General features: G+C 41.4%; 1 protein-coding gene across 2 annotated transcripts in view; it reads left to right on the top strand.

Moving 5' to 3' along the window:
* Positions 1-18,143, top strand: part of zbtb40 (zinc finger and BTB domain containing 40) — a 36,520-nt gene extending 18,377 nt beyond the window's left edge. The window contains exons 5-13 of one of the 2 annotated variants that reach the window (XM_083939971.1): positions 70-268; positions 371-471; positions 613-763; positions 9,038-9,244; positions 9,615-9,779; positions 10,024-10,238; positions 10,328-10,484; positions 15,712-15,932; positions 17,907-18,143. In XM_083939971.1, coding sequence (XP_083796097.1) covers positions 70-268; positions 371-471; positions 613-763; positions 9,038-9,244; positions 9,615-9,779; positions 10,024-10,238; positions 10,328-10,484; positions 15,712-15,932; positions 17,907-18,116 — 1,626 coding nt within the window. In that variant the 3' untranslated portion in view covers positions 18,117-18,143. Of the gene's footprint in view, positions 1-69; positions 269-370; positions 764-9,037; positions 9,245-9,614; positions 9,780-10,023; positions 10,239-10,327; positions 10,485-15,711; positions 15,933-17,906 lie in introns of both variants that reach the window. The other variant, XM_083939970.1, reaches the window with a different exon arrangement.
* The last annotated feature ends 7,255 nt before the right edge of the window (positions 18,144-25,398 follow it).

The following is a 25,398-nucleotide window of genomic DNA, read 5'->3' as shown; positions in this document are numbered from 1 at the left end:
TTTTTCCAAATAAAGGGCCGGATCTCTCTGTAGTTGAGGAAAACAAAGGTGTATTTCTGCTCCTGCCAGGTTGTGTGTCAGTGCTGTGAGGAGGCAGATGCCAGCTCGGCGCTTGAGAATCTGATGAGCAAAGTGAAGGTGGGGCAGCTCACTGAGGGTGCCCTTTTCAGGCTGCTCCGGACTGTTCAAAAGGAAGCTCCCCCCTCCTTCCCCGCACCACTGCTGTCTCTGCTGGAAGAGGCGGAGAAAAACACACAGGAGCCAGAAGGTAAAAAAACAAGAAAGTTGTGACTTTAGATATCTTCTCTTGTTGCTGGGAAAAATGGTAATACTTAAAAATATTTTCTAATCTTTTTCACATATTTTACAGTTGACTCAGAACAGCAGAACGGCACCAGAAGTGAAGAAAAGCAGGTGGGAGAGGAAGAAAAATGTAAGGAGGAGACAGAAGAGGATGAGAGTCTTCTGAATGTTAGTACAGACTCCTCCTCCCCTCCCCTCTCCTGCTCTTCTTCCTCCCCCTCTAAGCCCTACTCCTGTCGCTGGTGTAAGAAGGGCTTTGCCTACAAGTGTCGAATGCTGGCCCATGTTAAGCGCTGCTCCATGTCCCAGGAATGCAAGCAGAAGTGCCCACAGTGCCCAGAGAAGCTGGCCAACCTGAGGGCCCTGCAGCGTCACCGGGCCGAGGCTCACTGCAACACCACACGAGTGAAGAAGAAGGTGGCCTGTGACCTCTGCGGTCGAACATTTGCCCACCCATCAGGTGAGAGTCGGTGGGGAGGGTAATGTCGGGTTTTACACTCAGCTCTGACACCTGAACTTGCTGGTCATGCATGAGTCAAGTTAAGATTTCACATGATGCCAAGCCAAATTAAACGATCTACACTGCAGGGAGGTCACAGTTGAAAGCAGGTTTCAGCTGGCATATTTACAAACCCAGCAACCAAAGTAAAAACAGCGTAGCATTGCTGGCTCTGGGTTTTATGTTGCATGTCAAATTACTGTTAGAGTAACGTCTAATTTCACAATTTTACAATTAAACTTTGAGATGTTTTTCAGATTAAGCAAAGACAGGCTTCCCATGCATCCTGGAAAATCTGGAACACAGTTGTCCAATTTTTTTAGTCATGAAAACACATGGAAAATGAGAGGAAAAGTCAGATGTCCTGAAAAAGTATTTCAACATTCTCAGATTTTCCTTTAGCTGAGAATGAACTACTAGTCTATTCGTCAGAGCTCCTTAAAGAGGATGGCATTGACATCAGAATGTTCACATTAAAGTGAAATCATCCAATGGTCTTTTTCGGCACTTCATAAAATAAGTCATGGACTGTTTTTTGTGTGTATGAATTATTAACGGAGAAATCCTGGAGAGTCGCTAACAGCCAGACATGGCTAACACTGATTAGCTCGGGGCAGTATGGTGAAGGCCTTAAAACGTTTTTTTAACCACTAATACTGCTCAAAATAACACCAAACCTCTGCAGCACTATGAAAACAAAGCACCAACAACGTAGTTGGTGAACCCGAGTTTATTAAAAGAGTGTTTTGAAGACTTACCTACTGGCCCCTGTACCAGCTCCTCTCATCGTAAAGTCCACTCAAGTGGATTACCAAAGTCAATCCCAAAGGAAGGAGCCCATTGGTGCTTTGTTTTCTGTGTAAGGACTCTTCTCCTGCTGCTGCAGAGGTTTGCTGTTATTTTGAGCAGTATTAGTGGTTAAAAAAGACGTTTAAATGCCTTCACCGTACTGCCCCGAGCTACTCAGTGTTAGCCACGTACGGTTGTTAGCGACTCTACTCGATTTCTCCTTTACCAGTTGTTACAGGAAATAAAAACTGTCTCGATGGCTCATTTGATGTGTGCAAGTGCCGAAAAAGACCATGGGATGATTTTATGCTGGAATTAGACTTTTAATGGTGACATTTCTGGTCCCATCCAAAAGCTGGTATGCTGGGGAAACCTGAAGTGTAAGCCACTGTGTTTGAGTGGAGATTAATTAGTTTCTTCGAGAACAGAACATTATCTGAGTGAAACTTCTTTAAAGTTGTTTTTTCTAATTAGGGGATATTTGATCAGTTTATAGACTTGCCGATACCTGATCCAGCATTACATATACACATTCAGTATTGCAACAACTCTAGCCAAAATACACAGCCAAACTGCACATCAAAAATGCCTTTTATGTATTATTTTTATACTTTTACTTAACTTAATTTTTAGTTTTTTAAGTAAGAGACAGGAGAAAAGGTTAGAGACAATATAGCTAAGTTCCCCAAACTATCACTGTAACTCAGTTACACTAATGAAAGTGAAATCATCATTACTTTCCAAGCATATCATAAGTGATTAGTTATTAATTAATTATACCTTGGAAAATTCCTGGAAATTATGTCAAGAAAGAGTGGGAACCCTGAATGAATATCACTCCATCCTGAGTTTTGTATTTACTTATGATCTTGTTTTTTACATTCTGAAAAAGATGCTTGTTGCAGGTCTCTCTAAACTTAGTGTGTTAACTACAGTAGATGTTTAGATGAGCAGGCAGGAGTAGGCACTTTTTTCATATATAAGGCGCACTGCATTATAAGGCGCATAGAATAGACACTACGGTCGAGGCTGGGGTTACGTTATGCATCCATTAGATGGAGCTGCGCTAAAGGGAATGTCAACAAAACAGTCAGACAGGTCAGTCAAACTTTATTACCGTAATAGATTACCGGTACAAACCAGCCTTCTGACAACTCCGTTCACTCCCAAAATGAACAGCTGTTTTATTATTTTCCCCGAGGTAAAGTCAGTAACGTAGTATTTTCGTGACAGTTTAACTTTTAACAACAGCAAGGTATAACATGTAGTGCAACATTTATATCACATAGTCGAGGGGAACTTTTCCTCGATTCAGTAAACACGTAAAAAACGTCCTTAAAAAAGTCTGATACTGTTACGGTAAATCAAACGTTAGTGCAATCACAATATAGTAACACTCGAAATAGTGCAAAGCAATAAAAATATAACAATAACAACGTTGTTCAAACGTTAATGTCCATATTCACAACACACAAAATAAACATGTAAAGCTCACTTTATTACGGTAATTTATTCCTCATCCACGAATCCCTCAAATTCTTCTTCTTCAGTGTCCGAATTAAAGTTGGGCGAGTACGGCATCCAACATGCCCGGCTCCGTCTCGTCAACGTCGTCGTTAATAGAGTCAGTGTCGCTGCTGTTGTCTGGCAGTTCAGAGATGATTCCTGCCTTCCTGAAAGCTCGGACCACAGTTGAGACAGATATGTCAGCCCAGGCATTAACGATCCACTGGCAGATAGTGGCGTATGTCGTCCGGCGCTGTCTCCCCGTCTTGGTGAACGTGTGTTCGCCTTCTGTCATCCACTGCTCCCACGCAGTTCGCAGTCTAGCTTTCAATGCCCTGTTGACACCAATATTTAGCGGCTGGAGTTCTTTTGTCAATCCACCCGGAATGACGGCGAGTATTGAATTAGTGTGCTTCACTTGTTTTTTGACACCATCGGTGATATGGGAGTCGCGCATGTAGTCGTAGATCAAAAGGGAAGGAGCTGTGTTAAAAGCCACCCGGTCTCTTCACGTAAATTGCTCTTAACCACTCACTCATCTTTTCTTCATCCATCCATCCCTTCGAGTTAGCTTTGATGACAACGCCGGCTGGAAAGTTTTCTTTTGGCAAGGTCTTCCTCTTGAAAATAACCATGGGTGGAAGCTTCTGACCATTAGCCTGGCAGGCGAGAACTACAGTGCAGGATGACTTCTCATTCCCTGTGGTGCGAACATTAACCGTACGTCCTCCCGTTTTATCCACAGTGCGGTTCACAGGAATGTCAAAGGTGAGTGGAACCTCGTCCATGTTGATGATGTGCTCTGGCTGGATCTTTTTTTCGGAAATCTCTTTTTTGCAGTATTTGCGGGAAGTGGCCAGCTTTTCTTGGTAGTCTTTTGGCAGTTGCTGTGAAACAGTAGTTCGTGTGCGGATGGATAGATGACGTCTTTTCATAAACCGAAAGCACCAAGAAGGACCGCCTCTAAATTCATTGATGTTAAGTTCGCGTGCTAGCGCTGTTGCCTTCATTCGAATAGTGATTGTACTGACACTTCTACTCGCTGCTCTCTGTTCAACAACCCACTGTTTGAGTTTGTCCTCCAACTGTGGCCATCTTGCATTGTTCCCTCGGAAACTCTGTTTAGTCTTCTTTACTTGGCGCAGGTCATCTTGTTGCTTCCTCCACTTCCGCACCATTGATTCGTTAATGTTAAATTCTCTGGCTGCTGCTCTATTACCGTGTTCTACTGCGTGACTAATGGCCTTGAGTTTAAACTCTGCGTCGTAGGCGTGTCTCTTAATAGGAGCCATTTTGGGGTCTTTAAACACCAATGGAAATGAAACGGCCCCCCTCGCGCAGTCATATATCCCAGCGTGCACCGCGCGTTACTTCTTCTACGGGGGAAAATAGAGTCAGCGGCTGCTTACCGTAGTTGCGAGAGCTGTTGCGGCTCAATATTGATCCATATATAAGGCGTACCGGATTATAAGGCGCACTGTCGGCTTTTGAGAAAATTGAAGGTTTTTAGGTGCGCCTTATAGTGCGGAAAATACGGTACTTTATATTTAGAATATTTTCACAGCTTTACCTTGCTGTCAGACAGCTCATTTCTCCAGTTTCTACTGGATCCTGCATGTCTCCCGCATGTCTAACATGTAATGGCAAGCTGTTCCAGAGTTAGGGAGCAGCCACAGAGAAGGCACGATCGCCCTTGGTCTTCAATTTTGATCTAGGTACATCCAGCAACAACTCACTGGATGACCATAGTTCTCTGGCTGGATTGTGGACTTGTATGGTTAGTTCAGATATCGAGGAGCCAGACCAGTTAAAATCTTAAAAACAATTAATAACACTTTAAAATCAATCCTAAAACGAATGGCAAGCAAGTGCAGTGTTTCCCCTAGGTTTACAGCGTTGTCTTATTCTGTTTTAGTTGTTTGTTGTAGGAGTGAATCTTCTTCCCAAACAATTTAACAAACAGTCTTTGAACAAGTGAATCTCCAGAACAGGGGTGATGTGTTGACGTTTTTTAGTGGCAGTCAAAAGGGAAGCAGCCATGTTCTGCACCAGCCACAGGTGGCGGAACGAGCCCTGGTCAAGACCAACATAATAAGAATTACAATAATCGAGCCTGCATGATGTAAACGCATGGATGACTCTTTCAGAGGCATTAAAACATAAATAAGGCTTGACTTTTGATAAAATTCGAATTTGGTGAAAAGACCCTTTAACCATTGTATTGATTTGTTTCATAATAATCAAGGTTGCAATTAAAAGTTACACCAAGACTCTTGATAAATGGAGTGATTTTAAAAGCAAAGAATGTAGGCAGCATTCTGGAAGGCCAAATATAGTGAACTCGGTTTTATTTTCATTAAGGTTAAGTGGCTTAATAAAGATTTGGGAGGATCCTTAGAGGACAACTGAAGAGGGAGGTAGATCTGCACATCATCCACATTACAATGGAAGGATATGTCGTGCTTACGGAAGATAGATCCCAGAGGCAGCATGTACGATGAAAATTACAGGGGGCCTAGAATTGACTACACAGACTGTTACAGGTCTTTTTAACTGTGCTATATAAATACTTGAACTTCTCTGTTTCAGCTGTTCAGTCTCATTCTGCAGAAGTTCTTGTTCTCTTTACTCCATCTCACAAAGGGATTCTGATGTCTCCACAGTGAACGGCATTTCATAGTAATTTTATTTTATTGTATTTGTTTATTCCATAAACCACAGAAAGTCAGACTAAAACAGCTGATCTGCCCAGTGTGCTTATTATGAATGTATTGAGAAAATGTAGTGCCAAAGGAAAGAGCTGTCTGACAGTAAGGGAAAGCTTTAAAAATGTTCTAAATATAGCTGTAGGAGAGTAAGCCTACCTTTATTATGGCTAGAATATATTAGTCGCTGAATTAATTATGAATTAACTCGACTCGTTAAAATTTAGGATTTATTTTACCTCGGAGTAGGGCACCACACCAAAATAAGACAGGATGTTTATTAAACTTTGGTGAAGGTTTAATACCTAGTAATTTAAAGTAATTGATTGTTTAAAATCAGAATTTAACTGTCACCAACGTTTCAACCAAGAGTTGCATTAAAAGGCCAACCTTTCTTTGCCGCTGATATTACAGTGGCCCTGGCGTCTTACAGTACCGATGCAGGTTTCGTAAGTCCGCGTCCCGGTGTTTGGCGGTCCTGAGTTCTGGTCTGTAGACTGGGTCGGCGGGGCTTGTCTGCTCCCGTCCCGGCTTGGAGTCAGCTCATCAGGTTGGTTGACAAAAAGGTTCTGATCGGTTCCGTGGACTGGTTTCGAGAGTTCGATGCAAATTGCCAGCCGGACAAAAAGGCAAAGACAGCACGAGGGGTTTTACTATACTTCGTCGTAGAAAACTAAGAAATTCACGCGATAAAAATAGGTTAATACGAAACGAAAATACTTTAGTAAGAAAACTAAATATAAAGTAATGTCTCTTGCTAACTTTGGGTTAACAAAGTTGAACAAAAGAAACAAAACGCAGGAAGCGCAGAAGAGGGGGAGAAGAGATGCAGTAAAAGTTAAGGTGAAGTGAGAAGAGGTCAGAGGTGTGAAGAGAGGAGAAGAGGGTGAGAGACAGCAGTCCCTTCCTTATCTACGGAAGAAAAGGGGGAGTCTTGGCATAACCCAACCCTTTGGCTCTGAGTGAATTAACTGCTTTTTATGCCGGAATTTTAACAGGGAAGATTAAACTATCTCTGGTTGATTTTTTGTTATTAATCTTTCTGATATCCAATTAAACCAAAATCTTTAGGCAGACAGTTTTAACAGATACTGAGTGACTATTATTTAATCTAATAATCTCCAGTTCGAATTGCGGTCAGATTTGACGTTGATTTAGGATAAAAGGGTCCTTCATCCTGAAATTCTGGGTTTTAATTACCCTAGGAGGGTTTGAGGTTGTAAAACACACCTTATCTCATTTTGAAACAAGTATAAAAACGTCTTATCTCCCGCTCCCTTCCTGTGACGCTGAGCAGAAAAACCAGACACAAAGAACTCATTAAACAGCACTTCCTCTTGGGGTCCTTGTGACGGAGCGCCTTTGAATGCCGTCACTCCCTGAATGGCGCGCTCTCTCTCTCAGAGAGTGCCGGTGCTGGGAGCGCACGCGGTGCTCTCATTGTTCCGGCGGAGCCAAGCTCCATCAAAACTGTCTTCTCACAGACCACATCTTGCGGTCCAACAGTGACACAAACTTTCGCCCATTTCCCTGAACTCTGTTTTCCCACCGTAGGTCGTCGAGGGTGCACACTCGGCACCTACGCAACACACATACACACACACACATACACAGACGCTCACCTGCTGTTGCTGTAGAGGTCTATCTCGGGTTCACGGGCCGAAGCGAGGCAGTTCCGGATCCTGATCTAAATAGCACTGGTTGGCGCGCTTCAATGGGTCAGCTGACCACGGACTATACTAAAAATATTATTAATGATATATGTATGGGGAATTAAGGTGTTCTGTGTGAACAATGGCACAGCCATATATGCAACATTGTAAAGTTAAAGATTATGGGGTTTTTGTGTTTAGGTATTCTGTTTTCCCTGTTTATGTGTTGAAACCCCTGTGTTGGGATAATTGGTTTGCCCGTGGGAGGGGCAAAGGGGGTATATACGGGAAGCTCAGCTCACTTGAGGGGAGCATTCGGCTGAGAGGCATGTGGGTCCTAATTGCTGCTGTAAAATCCTGTCGTGGATATTTTTCTCTGTGTGCTGTTGTAAATATTTTTCCTCTGTGTCCTGTTGTAAATAATCCTGCTACTTTTGATTTGCCACCTGTGGATATTTTTTGGGGTTTTTTTGTGGTGTCAATAAAAAATCACCACACTGAAGTTTGCCGACTGGGTCATCACCTATCCATCGCGAAGTCCGAACCCCGACATTCCTACATAGCGTACTATTAAACTGAAATAGATTTATTTAAATGTGTATTTATGGGGTAACTGCTGCCTGTGTCTGCTTCTACAAACTGTCATCTACTGTAGGTAACACACTCATACAACCGCACCTCAAAAGATAATAATAGTTTTTTTTATAGCGCTTTTCTCAGTACTCAAAGATGCTTTACAGGTAATACACATTTAAAATTGACAGTCAAACAGAAAGCAATTTAAACAACACTAGGACAAAAGAACATCACATTAATAGAAAACAGAGGGTGGAAGATGGCAGACTTTTTTAGAGCGTGATCACACTATCCTTTTGGCCGCGGCCAAAACCGGTTTTTCAGCTAAAGTCTAGTACCTTTAAGTAGTGTGAGCGCACCCGCTCCGCGCTCAACTGGGGCCAGCTGGGCCGCCACGGCCCGCTTGAAATAGGTGGGCTTTAGCAGAGCCGTTTGCACATGTACGAGCACGAGCGTGCGCACGTGTACGCGCACGAGCACGAGCCCTACGGCAGTAGCGTTATGTCCGCCTGTTCGGACATAGAAAATAGAAGGACGGACCATGCGCGGATATTTAACAACAACAACAATGGTGGGGAAAGGTTCACGTTGGTGTGGTGCGGAGGTGGAGTGTTTACTGCAGATTTGGTCGGATGAAAATATTCAAAAACAGTCGACAAGACGCACAAAAACTCTGAGGTCTATGGAAAGATTTGTAAACAAAGCCACACACGCGATCAATGCGTGTGACGTGTTACGGCTTGAAGGCGTATGGACAGCAAGAAGTATTGGCCGAGGCCCTGGTAGTGTGAGTACAAACGGGGCTGGGGCGCGGGGGGTAGAGGGAGGGGGGACAAGTACCCTAAAGTCGGGGTCTCGGTCCGGGAGGATAGTGTGAGCGCGCCCTTAGTTTGTAGGTGATCCTGAAGAGATGGGATTTAAGCTGACTCTTGAATGAAGGGAGTGTTTCTAAGATCTGAACTATCCCTTGGATTGTAATGTTTCTGCTCCCTCTTGTCATGATCCAGGCATGATTTATCACAAGCGCACAGAGCACTTTGAAGAGAAACCGTTTGCTTGTGAAGACTGCGGAGCAAAGTTCGGCGCCAACTCGTCTCTAAAGAATCACATGAGGCTACACACAGGAGAGAAACCATACCACTGCAAACACTGTGACATGAGCTTCAGCGTGGCTGCTGCACTCGCATACCACACTAAGAAGAAACACTCCGAGGGTAAGACACACACTAACACACACACACACACACACACGTGCAGTAATAAAGAAAATGTTGTTCTGCTGCTGACCATCTTTATAGTTTTCATTTTTACAGTTGGCTTAAATTCTTTCATTTAAACTACAATTTTTTGTTGAACACTGCATGATATACCATATAATTATGATATACCCTAATAAATCCCATGATAAATGATCGTATTAAATGTCTTCAATCCAATCATTTGTTTGTGTGTGAGGTAATGATGCAGTTTGAGAAGTTAGCCTAACCTTTTCTACTGTGATTGGAGGAATCGCTTCTCAGTGATGTCTTTGCAGGTCCAGTCAGTTCATTCTGTGAAGCTTCAGTGTGTCTTTTCTGTGTTTAGGAAAAATGTACGTGTGTCATTATTGTAAGGCCGTCTTCGCCCAGTCCATTGAACTGACGCGTCACGTGCGAACACACACTGGCGACCGGCCTTATGTGTGCAGAGAATGTGGCAAAGGTTACAGCCAGGCCAGCGGACTCACCGTCCACCTGCACACCTTCCACAGTAAGAAAACACTCTGTCATGCCGCAGTGTGAAGACAAGTTTTATGTGTGTACAAATTAGAAAAGATGAAAATAAATATTCAGCTCTAATATTTTCCTTAAATCCCAACCTTTTGTATTGTTATGCTCACTTTCACAGCAATATAAACACATTTCTAGAATAAATGATGTACCGAAAGCAAGCAATTGGCTCATTGTTAAAAAAATAATGTAATAACTATGTATTTGCTGTCACTCCCTATCAGAATTGTCAGGACCTCATGACTGTCAGAAGTGTTGTCTCAGCTTCTCCTCGCTGGAGGAGCATCGCCAGCACATCCAGGAGTTCCACCCAAAGGAGTTCCACAAGTGTCCCACCTGTAACAAGGTGTTCACCAGCGCCGCCCTGCTTGACAAACACAAGGGCACACACATCGGAACCAAGCCCTTCAGCTGTGACCTCTGCAACAAGTCTTACCAGGTAGGTTGAGGCTCAGTTATAGGTGCAGGATGTTGATGGCCAGTATAATGTGCTGTGTATTTAATGCATGTGTCTCTCTGGTGCTGTAGCAACTGTCAGGCCTGTGGTACCATAACAGGACCAACCACCCTGATGTGTTTGCAAACCACACCCGGCAGCTCAAGACTCTGGTCCAGTGTGATGTCTGCTTCAAGTTCTTTCCCAGCACTGCCAGTGTGGCCAAACACCAGGCTGCTGAGCACCAGGGTGAGAACTGCACAAATAGTTTGAGAGCCAAAGTCTCAAAGGCTCAATAAAATGTGTTGAAACTGACATGGCCTGCCATACTTTTTATAGTTGTATTTTTTCTGTTAACTTTGACCCTAAGAACTAATAATTGGAGGGTCTACTCTGAAAAAAAATGGTGGCCATTGCCAGTACATGCATCCTTTATTTTTCATCAGAAAAATGTGAAAAATTATTTTTTTCCTCAAACCTTCAGTTGGTTGGTTAGGCTGTCAATAATTGCATTCCAGATACACAGAACACATATGCTGACAAAATTCACTGAAAAACATCTATTAAAACACATTTTATGATTTTGCATCAATTTAATGTACTTACTTTTTTCCAATATTTTCATCTTTACTTCACTCGCAACCAACTATTCCCACAAGTTATGACTTCAGTCAGTATGCCATTCAATTCAATTTTATTTATAGTGCCAAATCATAACAAAAAGTCATCTCAGGACACTTTACTGAGTAGGTAAAGACCACACTCTATGACTTATTCAGGATTTACATAGACCCAACAATTCCCCCGTAGAGCACGGTGGCAACAAAAACCCTCCCTATAACAGGCAGGAACGTCAGACAGACCCAGCTCTGTGGAGGACGGTCTTGACTGGTTGGGGAGGAAGAAAAGGAGAGAGAAAAGATGGACAGAGAGAGACAAAGACAGACACAAAGACTCACTTCCAGAGATGCAAGCAACCACAAAGTAACAGTGACTATAGTGATAGCTAATGCAATGTGAATATGACTTACAAGTTATGGAAGTTAATACAGAAGAACAGCAAGAAACAGGCACAGCTAGAGTGACAGAACATGGCAATGATAATAATTTTGGTGGCAAACATGGAGTTGAAATAGTTATATGCATTGATGAGATATGAATGATACAGACAGAGAGGATAAAAGCTCAGAGAATCAGCAACAGGATTATCCCCCAGCAGACTAGGCCTATAGCAGCATTATTAAGCAGAACAAATTCAGCTTAAAAATAAAAACATAGCTAAGGGCTGGTAAGCCCTAGCTGTAAGCTTTATCAAAAAGGAAAGTTTTAAGTTTACTCTTAAATATTGGGACAGTGTCTGTCTTCCGAATAACACTTGGGAGTTGGTTCCACAGGAGAGGAGCTTGGTAGCTGAAAGCTCTGCCTCCCATTCTACTTTTGGAGACTAGGAACGACAAGTAGCCCTGCATTCTCAGAGCGCAGCGATCTAGTCGGGTAATACGGTACTATGAGCTCTTTAAGATACGACGGAGCCTGACCAATAAGAGCTATTCTAGATTTTACAGGTAGCCAGTGCAAAGAAGCTAATACAGGAGAAATATGTTGTCTTCGATTTGTTTTAGTCAGTACTCGAGCTGCAGCATTTTGGACCAACTGGAGACTCTTCACAGACTTATTGGAGCAGCCTGATAATAAGGAGTTGCAATAGTCCAGCCTAGAAGTAACAAATGCATGGACTAGTTTTTCTGCATCTTTCTGAGACAATGTTCCTAATTTTTGCAATATTACGCAGGTGAAAATATGCATTCCTTGTTGTTAGTTTTATGTGAGAATTGAAGGACATATCCTGATCAAAAATAACACCCAGATTCCTTACTGTGGTGCTGGAGGACAACACAACATCATACACAATAACAATGTCTTTAGCTATTGAGTTTCGGAGGCCTTTGGGGCCAAGTACAATGACTTCAGTTTTTTCTGAGTTTAACATCAGATTGCAGGTCATCCAGCTTTTTATTTCCTTAATGCACATTTGAAGTTTAGCTAACTGATCGGTTTCGTCTGGTTTGATCGACAAATATAATTCATCAGCATAACAATGAAAGTTTATGGAGTGCTTCCTTATAATATTTCCTAAGGGAAGCATATATAAGGTGAAAAGAATCGGTCCAAGGACAGAACCTTGTGGAACTCCGTGACTCACTTTAGTGTGCATGGAGGATTTGTCATTAACATGTACAAACTGAGATCTATCTGATAAATATGACTTAAACCAGCTCAGTGCGGTTCCTTTAATGCCAATTAGATGCTCCAGTCTTTGTAGCAGGATGTGATGGTCAATAGTGTCGAAGGCAGCACTAAGATCTAGTAAGACAAGTACAGAGACAAGTCCTTTGTCTGAAGCTATTAGAAGGTCGTTAGTCATTTTTTACCAGTGCTGTCTCAGTGCTATGATTCATTCTAAATCCTGACTGCAAGTCCTCAAATAACTCATTATTATGTAAAAAGTCACACAGCTGATTGGCGACTAATTTCTCGAGGATCTTAGAGGGAAAAGGAAGGTTAGATATAGGTCTATAGTTGGCTAGAATCCTAGATCAAGACCAAAACAGTATACTCATTCCACAGAAGAAATTATAAAAATCCAATCAAAATCAATGGATCTGTGATGATTTCACTACTAGTTGGCGATCAACAGGCTCAGAACCTCAATACAATTTTAGAATACTTACCCAGGGGGCAAACTCCCCTTTTTTTTAAAACTGGCATGTGAAGTTGTAAAAGGTTGTTCACCTTAAATGATATCTTGGACATTCCAGGATCCCAACCTAAAATTGCAGGTCAATTGGGGATTTTTTTTTAATTTATAGATTACATTATTAAACGTTGCAAGTTGAATGTCATGTATGTCAGTATTTTCCTAGACATTGGGAAAAAACAATCAACATATACAGTGGGTATGGAAATTATTCAGACCCCCCTAAATTTTTCACTCTTTGTTAATTTGCAGCCATTTGTTAAAATAATGTAAATTGTTTATTTTCCTCATTAATGCACACACCGCATCCTATTTTCATAGATAAACACGTTTATTAAAAAACAAAAACTGAAAAATTACATGTCCATAAGTATTCAGAGCCTTTGCTGTGACACTTGTATATTTAACTCAGGTGCTGTCCATTTCTTCTGATCATCCTTGAGATGGTTCTACACCTTTATTGGAGTCCAGCTGTGTTTAATTAAATTGACTGGACTTGATTAGGAAAGGCACACACCTGTCTATATAAGACCTTACAGCTCACAGTGCATGTCAGAGCAAATGAGAATCATGAGGTCGAAGGAACGGCCTTTAATACAAACTTGCTTTATATGGTAGGCAGTGTGTGTGCAACACAACTGTTTAGAAATCTTGTGCTACATCTCAACTTGAAGGTATGTTTCAGAAACTGCATACACATACTGCAGATGTTATCATTGGAATACTAATAACATCAATTTGTAATAATCACAAACTCATGTGCAGGGGTGCATTAAGGCGGTCACAGGCCCCTAGTCTTTGTTTGGTGCCCTGTCTTAAATGCTTTTCCAGAAAAGTATTTTAGTGACATGCTTGTGTGTTAGGAATATTACATAGCCCACACTCCTGCTCACACTGTGGCTGCACTAACATACACACACATTGAGACACTTTACTGTAAACAGTAAACCAACATGTACAACAAGTGTAGCAAAGCAGAGCTCCCTGATGTGATGTCAAGAATTTTCTTTAGTAGTTCTTTCTGCTGCTTTTTGTGCTCCACAGCCATATTTTTGTATTTAATTATTTTGCTGTCCAGTAGCAGTGACTTATTGTAAAAAAAACAGTCTGAAAACTGCATGCAAGGATTTGCTGCGGTTTCTGAGTTGAAAGACATGTTTCCTCAAAACGATGGAGAAAGGTCAAGCTTCACACACTATTGAAAAAGGGTCCAACAGCCTTGAGTTACTGGGTGCGCTTCTTTTCCTACAGCCGGGGCACAGTCCTGTGAGAAGTGATGACAAGCGGCGAGGGCAAAGCATAGCTCTCAAATGGAGGGGAAAACATTTGATATCCATCCTCTGAATGCTCTAGGTCTCTGGATTGTGGTTGTAAAGTTTCATGAGGTTTTGATTATCCTAGAGGTCGCAAAAGCTCAATTTATACAATGAAATGCTCTCACCACAATGAAATGTCTCCTATGAGGACAGACATCATCACACATGAAGACAGCTGGACTCACTGAATCCAAAAGAGTATCATCTTTACAGTCAGACCCAATTTATGACATTCAACACTGTTTATGGACCCCAGGATGCAGAAATATTACAATTACACATTTGTACTGCATAATACAAACTGCATATTCTTGCCCTAAACTGTCTGGATTATCATAAAGTGAACATCTCTGTAAAGGAGAGAGTCTTGGGTACCATAGACTGTATAAAAAGTGGGCATAGCCTCTCTGTTGAGGTCCATTCTCTCAGCTTGATCTCCATTTTGTCAGACTCTGACTCGGCCTCATTTCCTCTTACCAAAAAAGGGCATGTATGTGACGTTGGGGGGAGGGAGTTACGTCCATCTGGCTGACGTTTACCTCTGAGGAGGAGCGAGGGCCAGAGGCTAACTTTCACTCAAGAGGCCACGCCCCTAATTATTAATTAACTTTAACCTCCAATAAAATAAAAACTAGCCTGTTGTCATGGAGATATGAGCTAAACATACAGACTAGAATGTTTTTTGTACCAGGCCTTAAATTGGTTTAATGATGCTGTGAAAACAGCCTGTTAAACATGGGGGTCAAATTATGAAATCTGCCCCTAGTGGACACTCAGAACTGTTGTTTTTGGCACTTTCTGATTGGATCAACGAGGAAGTCGCTTTGGTGGGGGGTTGGTGTGTACCCACATAAGCCATTTACATTCAGTTATCTTGTGGTCAGAGGTCAACGGACTCCTTTGAAAATGCTAAAGCTTTAAACTGACCACTACAGTCTCTTAAAGACAGAATGTCAGCAGGCCATCAGATCATTAAAGGGTTAAAGCAATGTGACAATGTGTGATAATTGCTCCTTCATTTGAATGCCATTTGTCTATTTGTTCTTTGTAGTTAAGAAGAACCACTGGTGTGGTCATTTAACAGGGTTCTGTATTTAGTCTTTTTATTATCAGTCTTGATCCTCTAGTTGTGCCAGACAACATGGGTTTTGAAAATGAAAGACATTTCTATTGTCTGCTTTTGACGATTTTTAAGAGAGATTGTTCATCCCTGACAGGTTTATCCTTTACTTTAAAGTAATTGTATTCAAGGAATAAGAGCATCACTGCCTCTGTTTGACAGCTTGTTTCTAGCACCTGCAAGTATTTACATAATCAGCGTTCACTGCTGTGACTTAAAAGAAAGCAATACAAATGAAGGAAGATTAGCTGTCTTTACTAATCCTGTCTGTCTGTTCCCCAGGTTCAGCGGCGTCGACGTTGCACTGTCCGTACTGCCCGTCTGTGTTGGGCGGTGAGGAGGAGATGCAGGAGCACATCAGCAGCCAACACGGGAGCCAGAGCAGCGAGGCGTTCAGCTGCCCCCTCTGCTCCCTGGTCTACTCCGCCCAGCTGGAGCTGCAGGAGCACCTGCTCTCCTTCCACATGGGCCCACAGGAGGAGCAGGCCTCCACCTCCCACACAGTAAGAAGCAGACAGGAAATGTGGTGCACACTTGTGCAGTCTCAGCTCCTAGCTGTTACTCATTAGTGCTGTCAGTCAGTGTTGTCTCAGCTCAGAAGATAAATAGTTGAACTTTAGTGGATCAACAAAAAAAACAAACAGGGCAATAGATAATTAAAGGTTGAATATATAGAATGAGCAGAACACCACCATCTAGTGTCTCAAGATTGTAGTGGCAACAACAAAAAGTCGGGTTGTCACGTTCGTTGTGAGTGTGTCAGTGATCAGCCTGCTCCATGTCAGTGATGAATCATTCGGGGTAACGCATAATTTGGACTAATCAATTCATTTGACAACAGTATTTAACGTTAGCCAGTCTTCAACTGGAAGTCTTTCTTTGAGTGGTGTGGAATCCATTAACTAGCTCTCAACTCTAAATGATTCTTGTTTCTGTAACAACAACAGACAAACCTGGCAACCCACGGAAACCCATGAATAATTTTTTAAAATATTAATTCAGACTGAATATATACTTTTTTTTATGAAAAAAGCAATACTTTCATTCTGTATCCCTTAAAACGCCCCGTGGTTGTGTATAAATATATATATATATATATATATATATATTATTATTTTTTTTTATTTTTTTTTTAATACAGCTTTTAATAAAGACTCTTCATATTCAACCTTTAATTGATCAGTTACATTGTCAATCATTAGTAGTTGTTTTACATCATTATTCAAAAAAAATATTATGCTTTATTATTTTAGTTGAAATACCTAAGTTCTTCTAAAATTGTTCTTGCATAGTAAACAATTTGAAGACGTAACTTTGGCCTCAGGGAATAGAGCATTTGTTGTTGTTCTTCTGTGAATCCAGGCACATTAATATTTCTGGGATTCCACTGTCATGGAAAGGCTGGAAAACATTTAATTTCAAAATGTAATTTTCCAGACCTGTGTTCCATGGAAACTTGAAAGTTTTAAAAATCATATAATTTTGTTCTGTTTAATGAAATTAATTGTTACTTCCGTGGATAACCTTTCGGGCAATGTAACATAACGGTGAATTTATGTTTTGTAGCTGTTTACAGAACACACGCACCAAATGTTTTGTTTAGCATCATCGTTCTTTTCTTTATTTTCTCTCTAGTCTGTTTCTCCCTCCTTTTAGGCAAAGCCAGCAGAAATTATGTTTGAATACACTTTGACTCTGATATGTTTAAATGCCATCAAGTGTATATTTAATATTTCATTGCTCTCTAATGACATGGATACAATTTGACAAATACATTGTCATGAAATATATTGTAGTATGTAGGTTACATGGACTTGTATTACTGCATTGATAGAAGTGCTTGTAAAGCATTAAAAAATGATAGAAAACAAAACTATTGACTGCCTTTAGTTTGACATATTTGAAGTCAATAAGAACCAACATAACCAACTATTAAGAGATTGTAATGGGCCACTGTGTATCTTCATACAATAACTAACATTTGGAGTAAAGTATATGATACAGTTCTGTCCGTGTTATAAATTATAAATGGTCATGGAAATTTGATTATGGGTCATGAAAAGTCATGGAAAAGTTTGACATTTTTTCCACTAAAATATGTGGGATCCCTGATATTTGCACTCAAGCGTGTACAAGATGTTGTATATTTTGCCTTAAAACTGAAGCCACGCAACAAAAGTGAAACCAGATCTTCTGTGTTTATTAACCATTTTTAGAAGTGCAATGCAAACTCTTTTACATATTAAATCAACACTGAAATAAACAGCAGAAAACTGCTGCAGAAACTTTCAAGCTGCTGGCCACACCCCAATTAGTGATGTCACTACAGATGTGTTTCCTCTGACAGCTGATGGAAAACTTCAGCTATGATGTCACTGACTGGAGTGTGGACAACACTGTTTCAACCAACAGAGCAGAGCCGTTTGGTCTTTTCAAATTAATATAATCTTTAATATGCTACTTCTCTGTCCAATCAGGTGAACCCAGCAGATCCAACAGGAAATGAAGAGGCGGAGTCAGTCATCTCTGAGGAGCAAGCCCAGCTGGCAGCTGCCCAGCAAGTGTTTGTGGCTCTGGCAGGTGGAAGAGAGGATGCATCATCAGCAGAAGTGGTTGAGGTCAACATGTACGACCTGCTGAATAACTCGGTCACCTTCATCTGTGAGGACAAACCGTCAGACTCTTAACCATGAACTTTGACCTCTGGAGGATCACTCTGGACAGTTTTTAAGATTTTATCTAGGGGTGGGTGATTTTTTTTTTTATCGATTTTATCCCGGTTTTTAAAAATCATTGATTTTTATTATTTTGCAAGTTACTGAACAGTGCAACCAAAGTATTTCCCTATGTAAAAACATAGCCCTAAAAGAAGAAATATCTTTTGGCATTTATGCCAAAGAACCTTCCTGAACAGATTTGAATCAGTTTGTGCAATTTAGCAAATTTGTGCCACATTTAACATTTAGCAAAAAGCGGCCTAAAGCACCTGTTGCCTCTGCTGGCTGTGGTGTGGTCTTCTCACTGTTTCACTCTCTACATTCTGTTTAGGATGAAGAATCTTTAGGTGGATAAAGGGTTTGTTGTGTTACCATCCGATGTGCGCACCTTATGAAACTGTGTGTGTGGCGTAGAAGTGACGGCGGTGCCGCCTTGTTAAACACAGGAGTTTACTTAGGCCTATCTGTTTTCAGGTGCATATTTTACAGCTTGTTCCACAAATTCTATGAAAAAGTGTGGATGGATAGCGTTGATGCAACGCGACAGTCTGTCGTTGGGACACGGTAGTTTGATTTACTTCCCGCTACTCTCCGAATCAAACATGATGGTGAATGAGAAATCCCTTTCACTGCCTGTAGTTCCCTATTTTTGGTTGATCATCGTGTCTTTAGGGCAGTGCATGAGGCGGACTAGCCAATAGTGTGATTTGGCTGAGGAAGAGAACAGCGGTGTATAATATGTGCTCTACAGGCGATACTACGATCTCTCATCAGCAAGCTTTAATCCTTTACCGTCTAATATCGTAATATCGCCCACCCCTAATTTAAGCATTACCATGGCAACGAAGAATGAAAGTGACATCATTCACAAGCCAAGTGTTTTTTTTTTTGCATTTGAAATGAAATGCGAAAAATGTTTGTGTGACTAGGGTTTATGTACAGAAATCCATGGGGAATGGATGTGCAGCGTACGTAGGCGGGCACAGCAGGGTTTTTACCAGCTACACAGACTTCATCAGTAGTGTGTGGCTGCTGCCAGCTTCACTGTGTGTCAGTTCAATACAGTTGGTTCTGCAGGTTTGGATGTTGTGCTGTCTTACATTACCCTCTGGTACAATGAGGTCTGTATCTTTATTAATTAAAATACTTTACTCAGTTGTATGCAGTTTTTCACCTGTTGGAGGGAGAAATAGACTAGCTGTGTAAAAATAGAGCCATGTAGTTTGGTCATTATAATGGAGCACAGAAAGTCAAACGGCAAACACAATGACACATGACAATGATGAGATGCATGTGAGAATACAAATGTGGGAATCAGTTGGACTGAACATCAAACAGAATTTTTTACTCTGCCAGCTCACAAGTAGTGATGTCCAAATGAAGCTTCATGAAGCATTCTCATGATTTTCTGAGTCTTCTAGATGAAGCTCTCTGTTCAACAAAGGGTTGAAAACATACTGAATCACCATTCATTGAGCCATTTTCTTTAAACCAAGAGCTCCATCTAGTGGACTCAACAAACACAACTAATGCTTCATTTGGACACTACTACTGTGGGGCCTTCTCAACAAGCTCTGTATACAAGTAGGAAATGGTAAAATTGATGGTTGGAGTTGGGTGAGATTTTATTTACTAGTTTGGGGCAATATCCTGAGGATTACTGTCCACTCTGCCCTTTGATGTTTATTCTTAAGAGACCCAGCTTTGATTTCTTTAACCTTGGATCATAAAAGCATTACTTAAAGCTTTCGCAAGTATGATGGGATCGGTTTAATTTGTGTCCCTTTGGTTCCTGGAGGGACTGATTGATGAAATCTTTTAGAAGAACATGTGACTTTTATTCTTGTATGACAAAGCAGCATGTGTGAATGCATGTTTATTTCTTCTATCAGTGCTGTAGGAAAGAGTCCTAAAACTGAAGTAAGTTCACATTTTGCACTTCAGGTTCCCTGGTCTCAAAGTCAATGGTGATTTTTAACATTTTGTTCTACAACATAAAATACATCAGTACATTTTGAAGCTTGTACATGTGTTCAAAAAGGAGGTTGCTAAAAGGTGGCTAAATGAGAGTACAAACGTCAACAAGCTAGTGGCTGGTATAGTTCATTTACAGTCGAACGTTATAAAACTGGTGTTGATTTGCTAAGATTATCTTGCTGAACAAAACGTGTAAGTATCAAACTTTTGTTCACAGAGCTTCTGCAACAGTCCAAAATCCAATGGAAGAATCCTGTTGTCTTTTTGTTGAGGGACCAGGGCAATCATAAATTCAGGGTCGGCCTATAAAAATACGTCCTGCCTGAGTTGGAAGAGAATTGTCCATGTGTACTAATATTTTTGGACTGTTTTAGACCATAGGAATATCATGTTTGAATTTTGAAAGTGGGTGTAGTGCCCCTTTAAAAGACGGGGTCACATATACACACAGACAAAAAAAAATAGTGCTGCATGTAGTTTTTAACATGTGTCATTGTCAAGATATTAAGAGATTGTAATGGGCCACTGTGTATCTTCATACAATAACTAACATTTGGAGTAAAGTATATGATACAGTTCTGTCCGTGTTATAAATTATAAATGGTCATGGAAATTTTATTATGGGTCATGAAAAGTCATGGAAAAGTTTGAAATTTTTTCCACTAAAATGTGTGGGATCCCTGATATTTGCACTCAAGCGTGTACAAGATGTTGTATATTTTGCCTTACAACTATAACATTTTACATTTTCATACACTGAAAATTGCACAGCACACCCACACACTGGACACCAAACACTGCTTTTTTTACACGTGTCATTGTCAGGTTATCAATGCTAACATTTTTATAATCAATTGAGGACCCAAAGAAACCATTTCCTAAAAAAGAAAAGAAAGAAAAAATACACAAACCTTTTGCTCCCTGTCCTGATAAAAATGTGACGACTACCCTCCAAAATCTAAAGTGGCTCAGTGTAATATGCAATATTGTTCGAAGTACATATATATTTATACTAAAGATATATATATACACAGTATATCTATATACTGTATATATAGTATAAAGGTGCCATTTATCTCATTTGTTTACAACTATTCTAGTAATGTCTCTAAATTATTTTGGCCATGCTCTATTAAAGCTTCACTGCAACGTTATGGCTACTGTGTTAGTAGCGACTGTGTAACAGCGCCCAATTCACACATCCAGCAGATACAGAGAAACACTGGCATTCAGTTGTGTCCGTGTCCACCTGAATAATGTCAGTCTGCTATTCACTCTCTGTTGGTTTTGGTTTGGTCTCCACCATAGACTGAAATAACGGACGGCTCCACCGCAAGGTAGACAAGGGAAACTTTTACTGATTTTCAACCAGCTAACACAGGTTGTACTGACTAAGCCCTAATCTTAGTAGTACTGGCTGTTGATTTGCTTTATAAGTTTCCGACGTGCGCCCAGCGCGCTCCTTATGCCGCAAAAACGAAAAGCGTTCAGTTTGTTTGCTGGTTTATTTTCCTTTTATAACACACAGCCGCAATAATTTTAACTCAAAATGCATGTAACAAAATAATAAATCGAATCCCTCACTAAAGTATACATATACATAAACACACGAGCACACGAGCACAAGAGCACACGAGCACACGAGCACAAGAGCACACGAGCACAGTCGAAAAACTGTTTGCTCCCTCGAAATCAACAGCACCTGTGATCAGGTTCAATCAGGTAAAAAAGGTCTCACTCTGCTGACCTGAGGTCAACTGAACCACACCGCCCCCTAGTGGCACGGGGTAAAATTACACAGACAAAGCACATTTGATATGGCTCCTACACACCAGCCCCTAATTGCATCTGCCCGAGCAATTACACCAACAATTTTAAATGAGCCATGATGAGCCAAAAAATAAATAAATAAAAATTTAAATATATATGTGTATATAAAGCTCATTTTTAAATGGGAACCAATTATTCCTTAGCTTCATTAAGCAAGCATATTTTGGTTATGGGTCGTTCAATGATATTTGTCTTGGTTTTTAAACAAACCACACGTACTAGACCTCTTTTATCAGGGAAGGTTTCCAGTTTTCTCTGACAGGAAGACCACGTCAACATGGGGTGACTCCTGTTCGTCTTCCACCTCCTCTTTAATCTTCTTCTTCTTCTTCGGCTCTAATCCTCTACTTCGCTGACCTCCACAGAGGCTTTTCTACCCTTTTGTTTAGTTCCTTTTTTCTTTAGCCCCATCTCCGCTTGTTCTACAATCACAATCTCACTCTTTGTGTCTTTTTTCTTGTTGGGCATATCCTCTTTCTCCACCTTTTTGTTCGACGATGCTTTGCTAATTTTGTTGTTGCCTTTGATCTTAGGCATTCCCGACTCATTTCCACCTTCTTCAGCACTGGCTTCCTTTTTTTTCTTCTTTTTCACCTTGACCTCTTCGACCTCAGCAGTCTCTCCCTCTGGTGTTTCTGACTTCACTTCATTCTCAGAAACTTTCATTTTGGCAGAAGTTTCCTTTTTTGTTACACTCACTCCATCCATCACTTCTGTGGTTTCATCATCAATGGTTTTCTTCTTCTTCTTTTTCTTTTTGTTGCCATTTGGTGCCATTTTCTTTGCATTTACATTATTGACCACATGCCCTTTAGAATCAGTCACAGATTCAGAGACAACTTTCCTCTTCCTTGGATGGTACACACCGTGGTGCGGGATATACCACACCTTCCCTGTTGGTGCTTCTAACTGATGCTGCGGCACTTCTTCGGCGTAGCCATTGCTAATGACATCAGTAAGAAAGTTTCTGTACTCCTCATGAAAGTTTACATCTTTCTGAAGTTTTCTTTTCAGACCACGGGCACGTTGCACGGCAACCCTGAGGTTGTTCGGCATCAAAACATCTTTCTCTTTGAAAGGCAATTGAAATGTGTAGTGTCCGTTCTGGAGCTGAGCAGAGCTTTCCATTATCTCCATAAACTTCTTTTCTTCTCTTGACATTTCTTCCTGTTCTGCAGAAGCTCTGTCATTGAAGTCATAGTTATATTGGCTAATTAACAGTTCTGCAATATGGTCAATGGCAATTCTATTTGCATAAAATGAAGGATGGTCACTTCCACAGTCGTCACTTCCCCGTAACGGGCCATTTATTACCCACCCCAGTAGGGTTCTGATCGCGTAGGGTCCATTTTCACCACTGTTAATGACCTCCCAAGGCTCCATCAACTTGGAGGCGTTTGTGCCAATTAACAGATCCACGTCAGCGTTTATGTGTGGAATGTTTACGTTGTCTAAATAACGCCATTTTCTCAGCTCCCTTTCACTGATTATGTTGGCTGTAGAGACGGGCATTTCTTTCTGGGTAAACACTTTGGGAAGTGGGTAGAAGCTTTCACCAGACAATCCGGAAATCTCCAGACTGTCAACTGCAGAACTTTCTATTGAGTTGTTATGGCCCAAGGTGCGGATATGAATTTTGAATTTGCGTCCTTTCATGTTCAACCTGTCAACAAGCTTCCTGGTGCAGAAAGTTCCTGTACTCCCTGGATCCAGAAAAGCGTAGGTTTCAATAACCCTGTTTCCCTTTGCGCACTTCACCTTAACAGGCAAGATGGGAAGAACTCCATTGCAGTGTCCAGCCCCTGTAAGACCACAAGCGGAGGATGTTGTGCAGCTCTCAGATGTTTTTGACCGCTCACTATTCTTCTCATCCTTCGAAGAAACCCTTTCTTTCTCTTCAATGTGCAAAACACTGGGGTGCGTTTGGTTGCACTTTTTGCAAGTGATGCGCCTGTCGCAATTCCTGCTCAAGTGTCCTGTGCACAAACAACTGAAACACAGACCTTTCTCCTTAAGATAGTCCAGTTTCTCCCTGTGTGGTTTTCTTCCCAGTTTAAAACATTGATCTAAAACATGACCACCAGCAGCACAATACTGGCAGAAGACAGAAGTAGTTTTAGTGAAGGTGGTCACTTTGCTGAGAGCCTTTTCCCTCTGGTCACCATCTGGTCTGCTGCATCCATCCTCATTCTTGTGAGTGTCTGCTTTACATCCATCCTCGATGAACACCTGTGTTGCAAAGCTGTTTCTTCTCAGCTGTGGCTTCACCTGTATCTTGCTCACTTTTGTAGCTCCTTTGAGAACAGGTGAAGTGTCCTGTATGTCACCAAAGACCGGATCTGAAATGATTCTGACCTGGCGCTCAATGAACTTGACAAGGTCTGAGAATCGTGCCCTTCGACAAGTTTTCTCCAGTACGTCACATGCCTTTGCTCTCCACTTGTCCCTTAGTTTATAAGGAAGCTTCTGACTAAGAATCTTCATGTTCGCTGGCATGTTAAGTTCCTCCAAGTATTGAAGATCTTCCATAGCGTTGGAACACTCACGGAGGAAAAGCCCATAAGCTGTGAGCGCTTTGGTGTCTTCAGCTTTGATGCTTGGCCATCCTGTGACCTTTTCCATGTAGGCCGCTGTTATTTTGAACTCATTTCCAAAGTGCTCCTTTAGTAACTTTTTAGCGACAGCAAATCCTTTGTCTGCAGTCATGTGAAGGCAGCTGCGTACAATATCTCTAGGCTGCCCCCTAGTGAATTGTTCGAGATAATACAAACAGTCTCCTTTACAGCCAGTCTTTGCTTCCACGCAGTGCTCAAATGCCCTCATAAATGTGTTGAACTGCAAAGGGTCTCCATCATAAGTTGGAATTTCTCTGCGCGGCAGCAGATGTGATGTTTGCATTTGAACAAGGAGAGCCGTTATGTCATTCTGTTGTTGCAGCAGATTGTAAAGACCTGCTGTCTGATTTTCGTTTTGCAGGGGTTGCTGCACTTGTTGGCCTTGAGTGGGTAGAAAGCTTTGACTGAATGTTGGCATTGATTGCAAGTGAGGCAGTTGAGAGCCATGACTGACAGTTGGCTGTGGTTGTGATGCAAAATGCGTGGACAAAGATGCTGAAACGGCAACTTGATTTTTTCCCAAATTTGGCATGCTAGTTGGCATTACCGATGGTGAAGCATTGCGTTGTTGTGGTAAAGCTTCATGCTGCTGTGCGGGTGGAGCTACACATATTGAGGCCTGTGGATTGGGAGAGGTGAGCTTAGATCTAGCCCCTTTTCTGAAGTAGGAAGCCATTCCATCAGATTGCCTTGAATGGATGCTGCTCCCCATCTGTAGCACTGCTAGCTTAGCAGCTGTTGCAGCTATTTCAGTGTCCAGCTCAAGCTTCTCCCTTTTTCTCCTCAAGAGAAGTTCCTGCTCCTCCAAAGCATGTTTAGCCTTTAAAGCA

Source organism: Echiichthys vipera (genome assembly GCF_963691815.1).
Source record: "Echiichthys vipera genome assembly, chromosome: X".
NCBI lineage: Eukaryota > Metazoa > Chordata > Actinopteri > Perciformes > Trachinidae > Echiichthys > Echiichthys vipera.
This window is presented reverse-complemented; position numbering and strand designations above follow the sequence as displayed.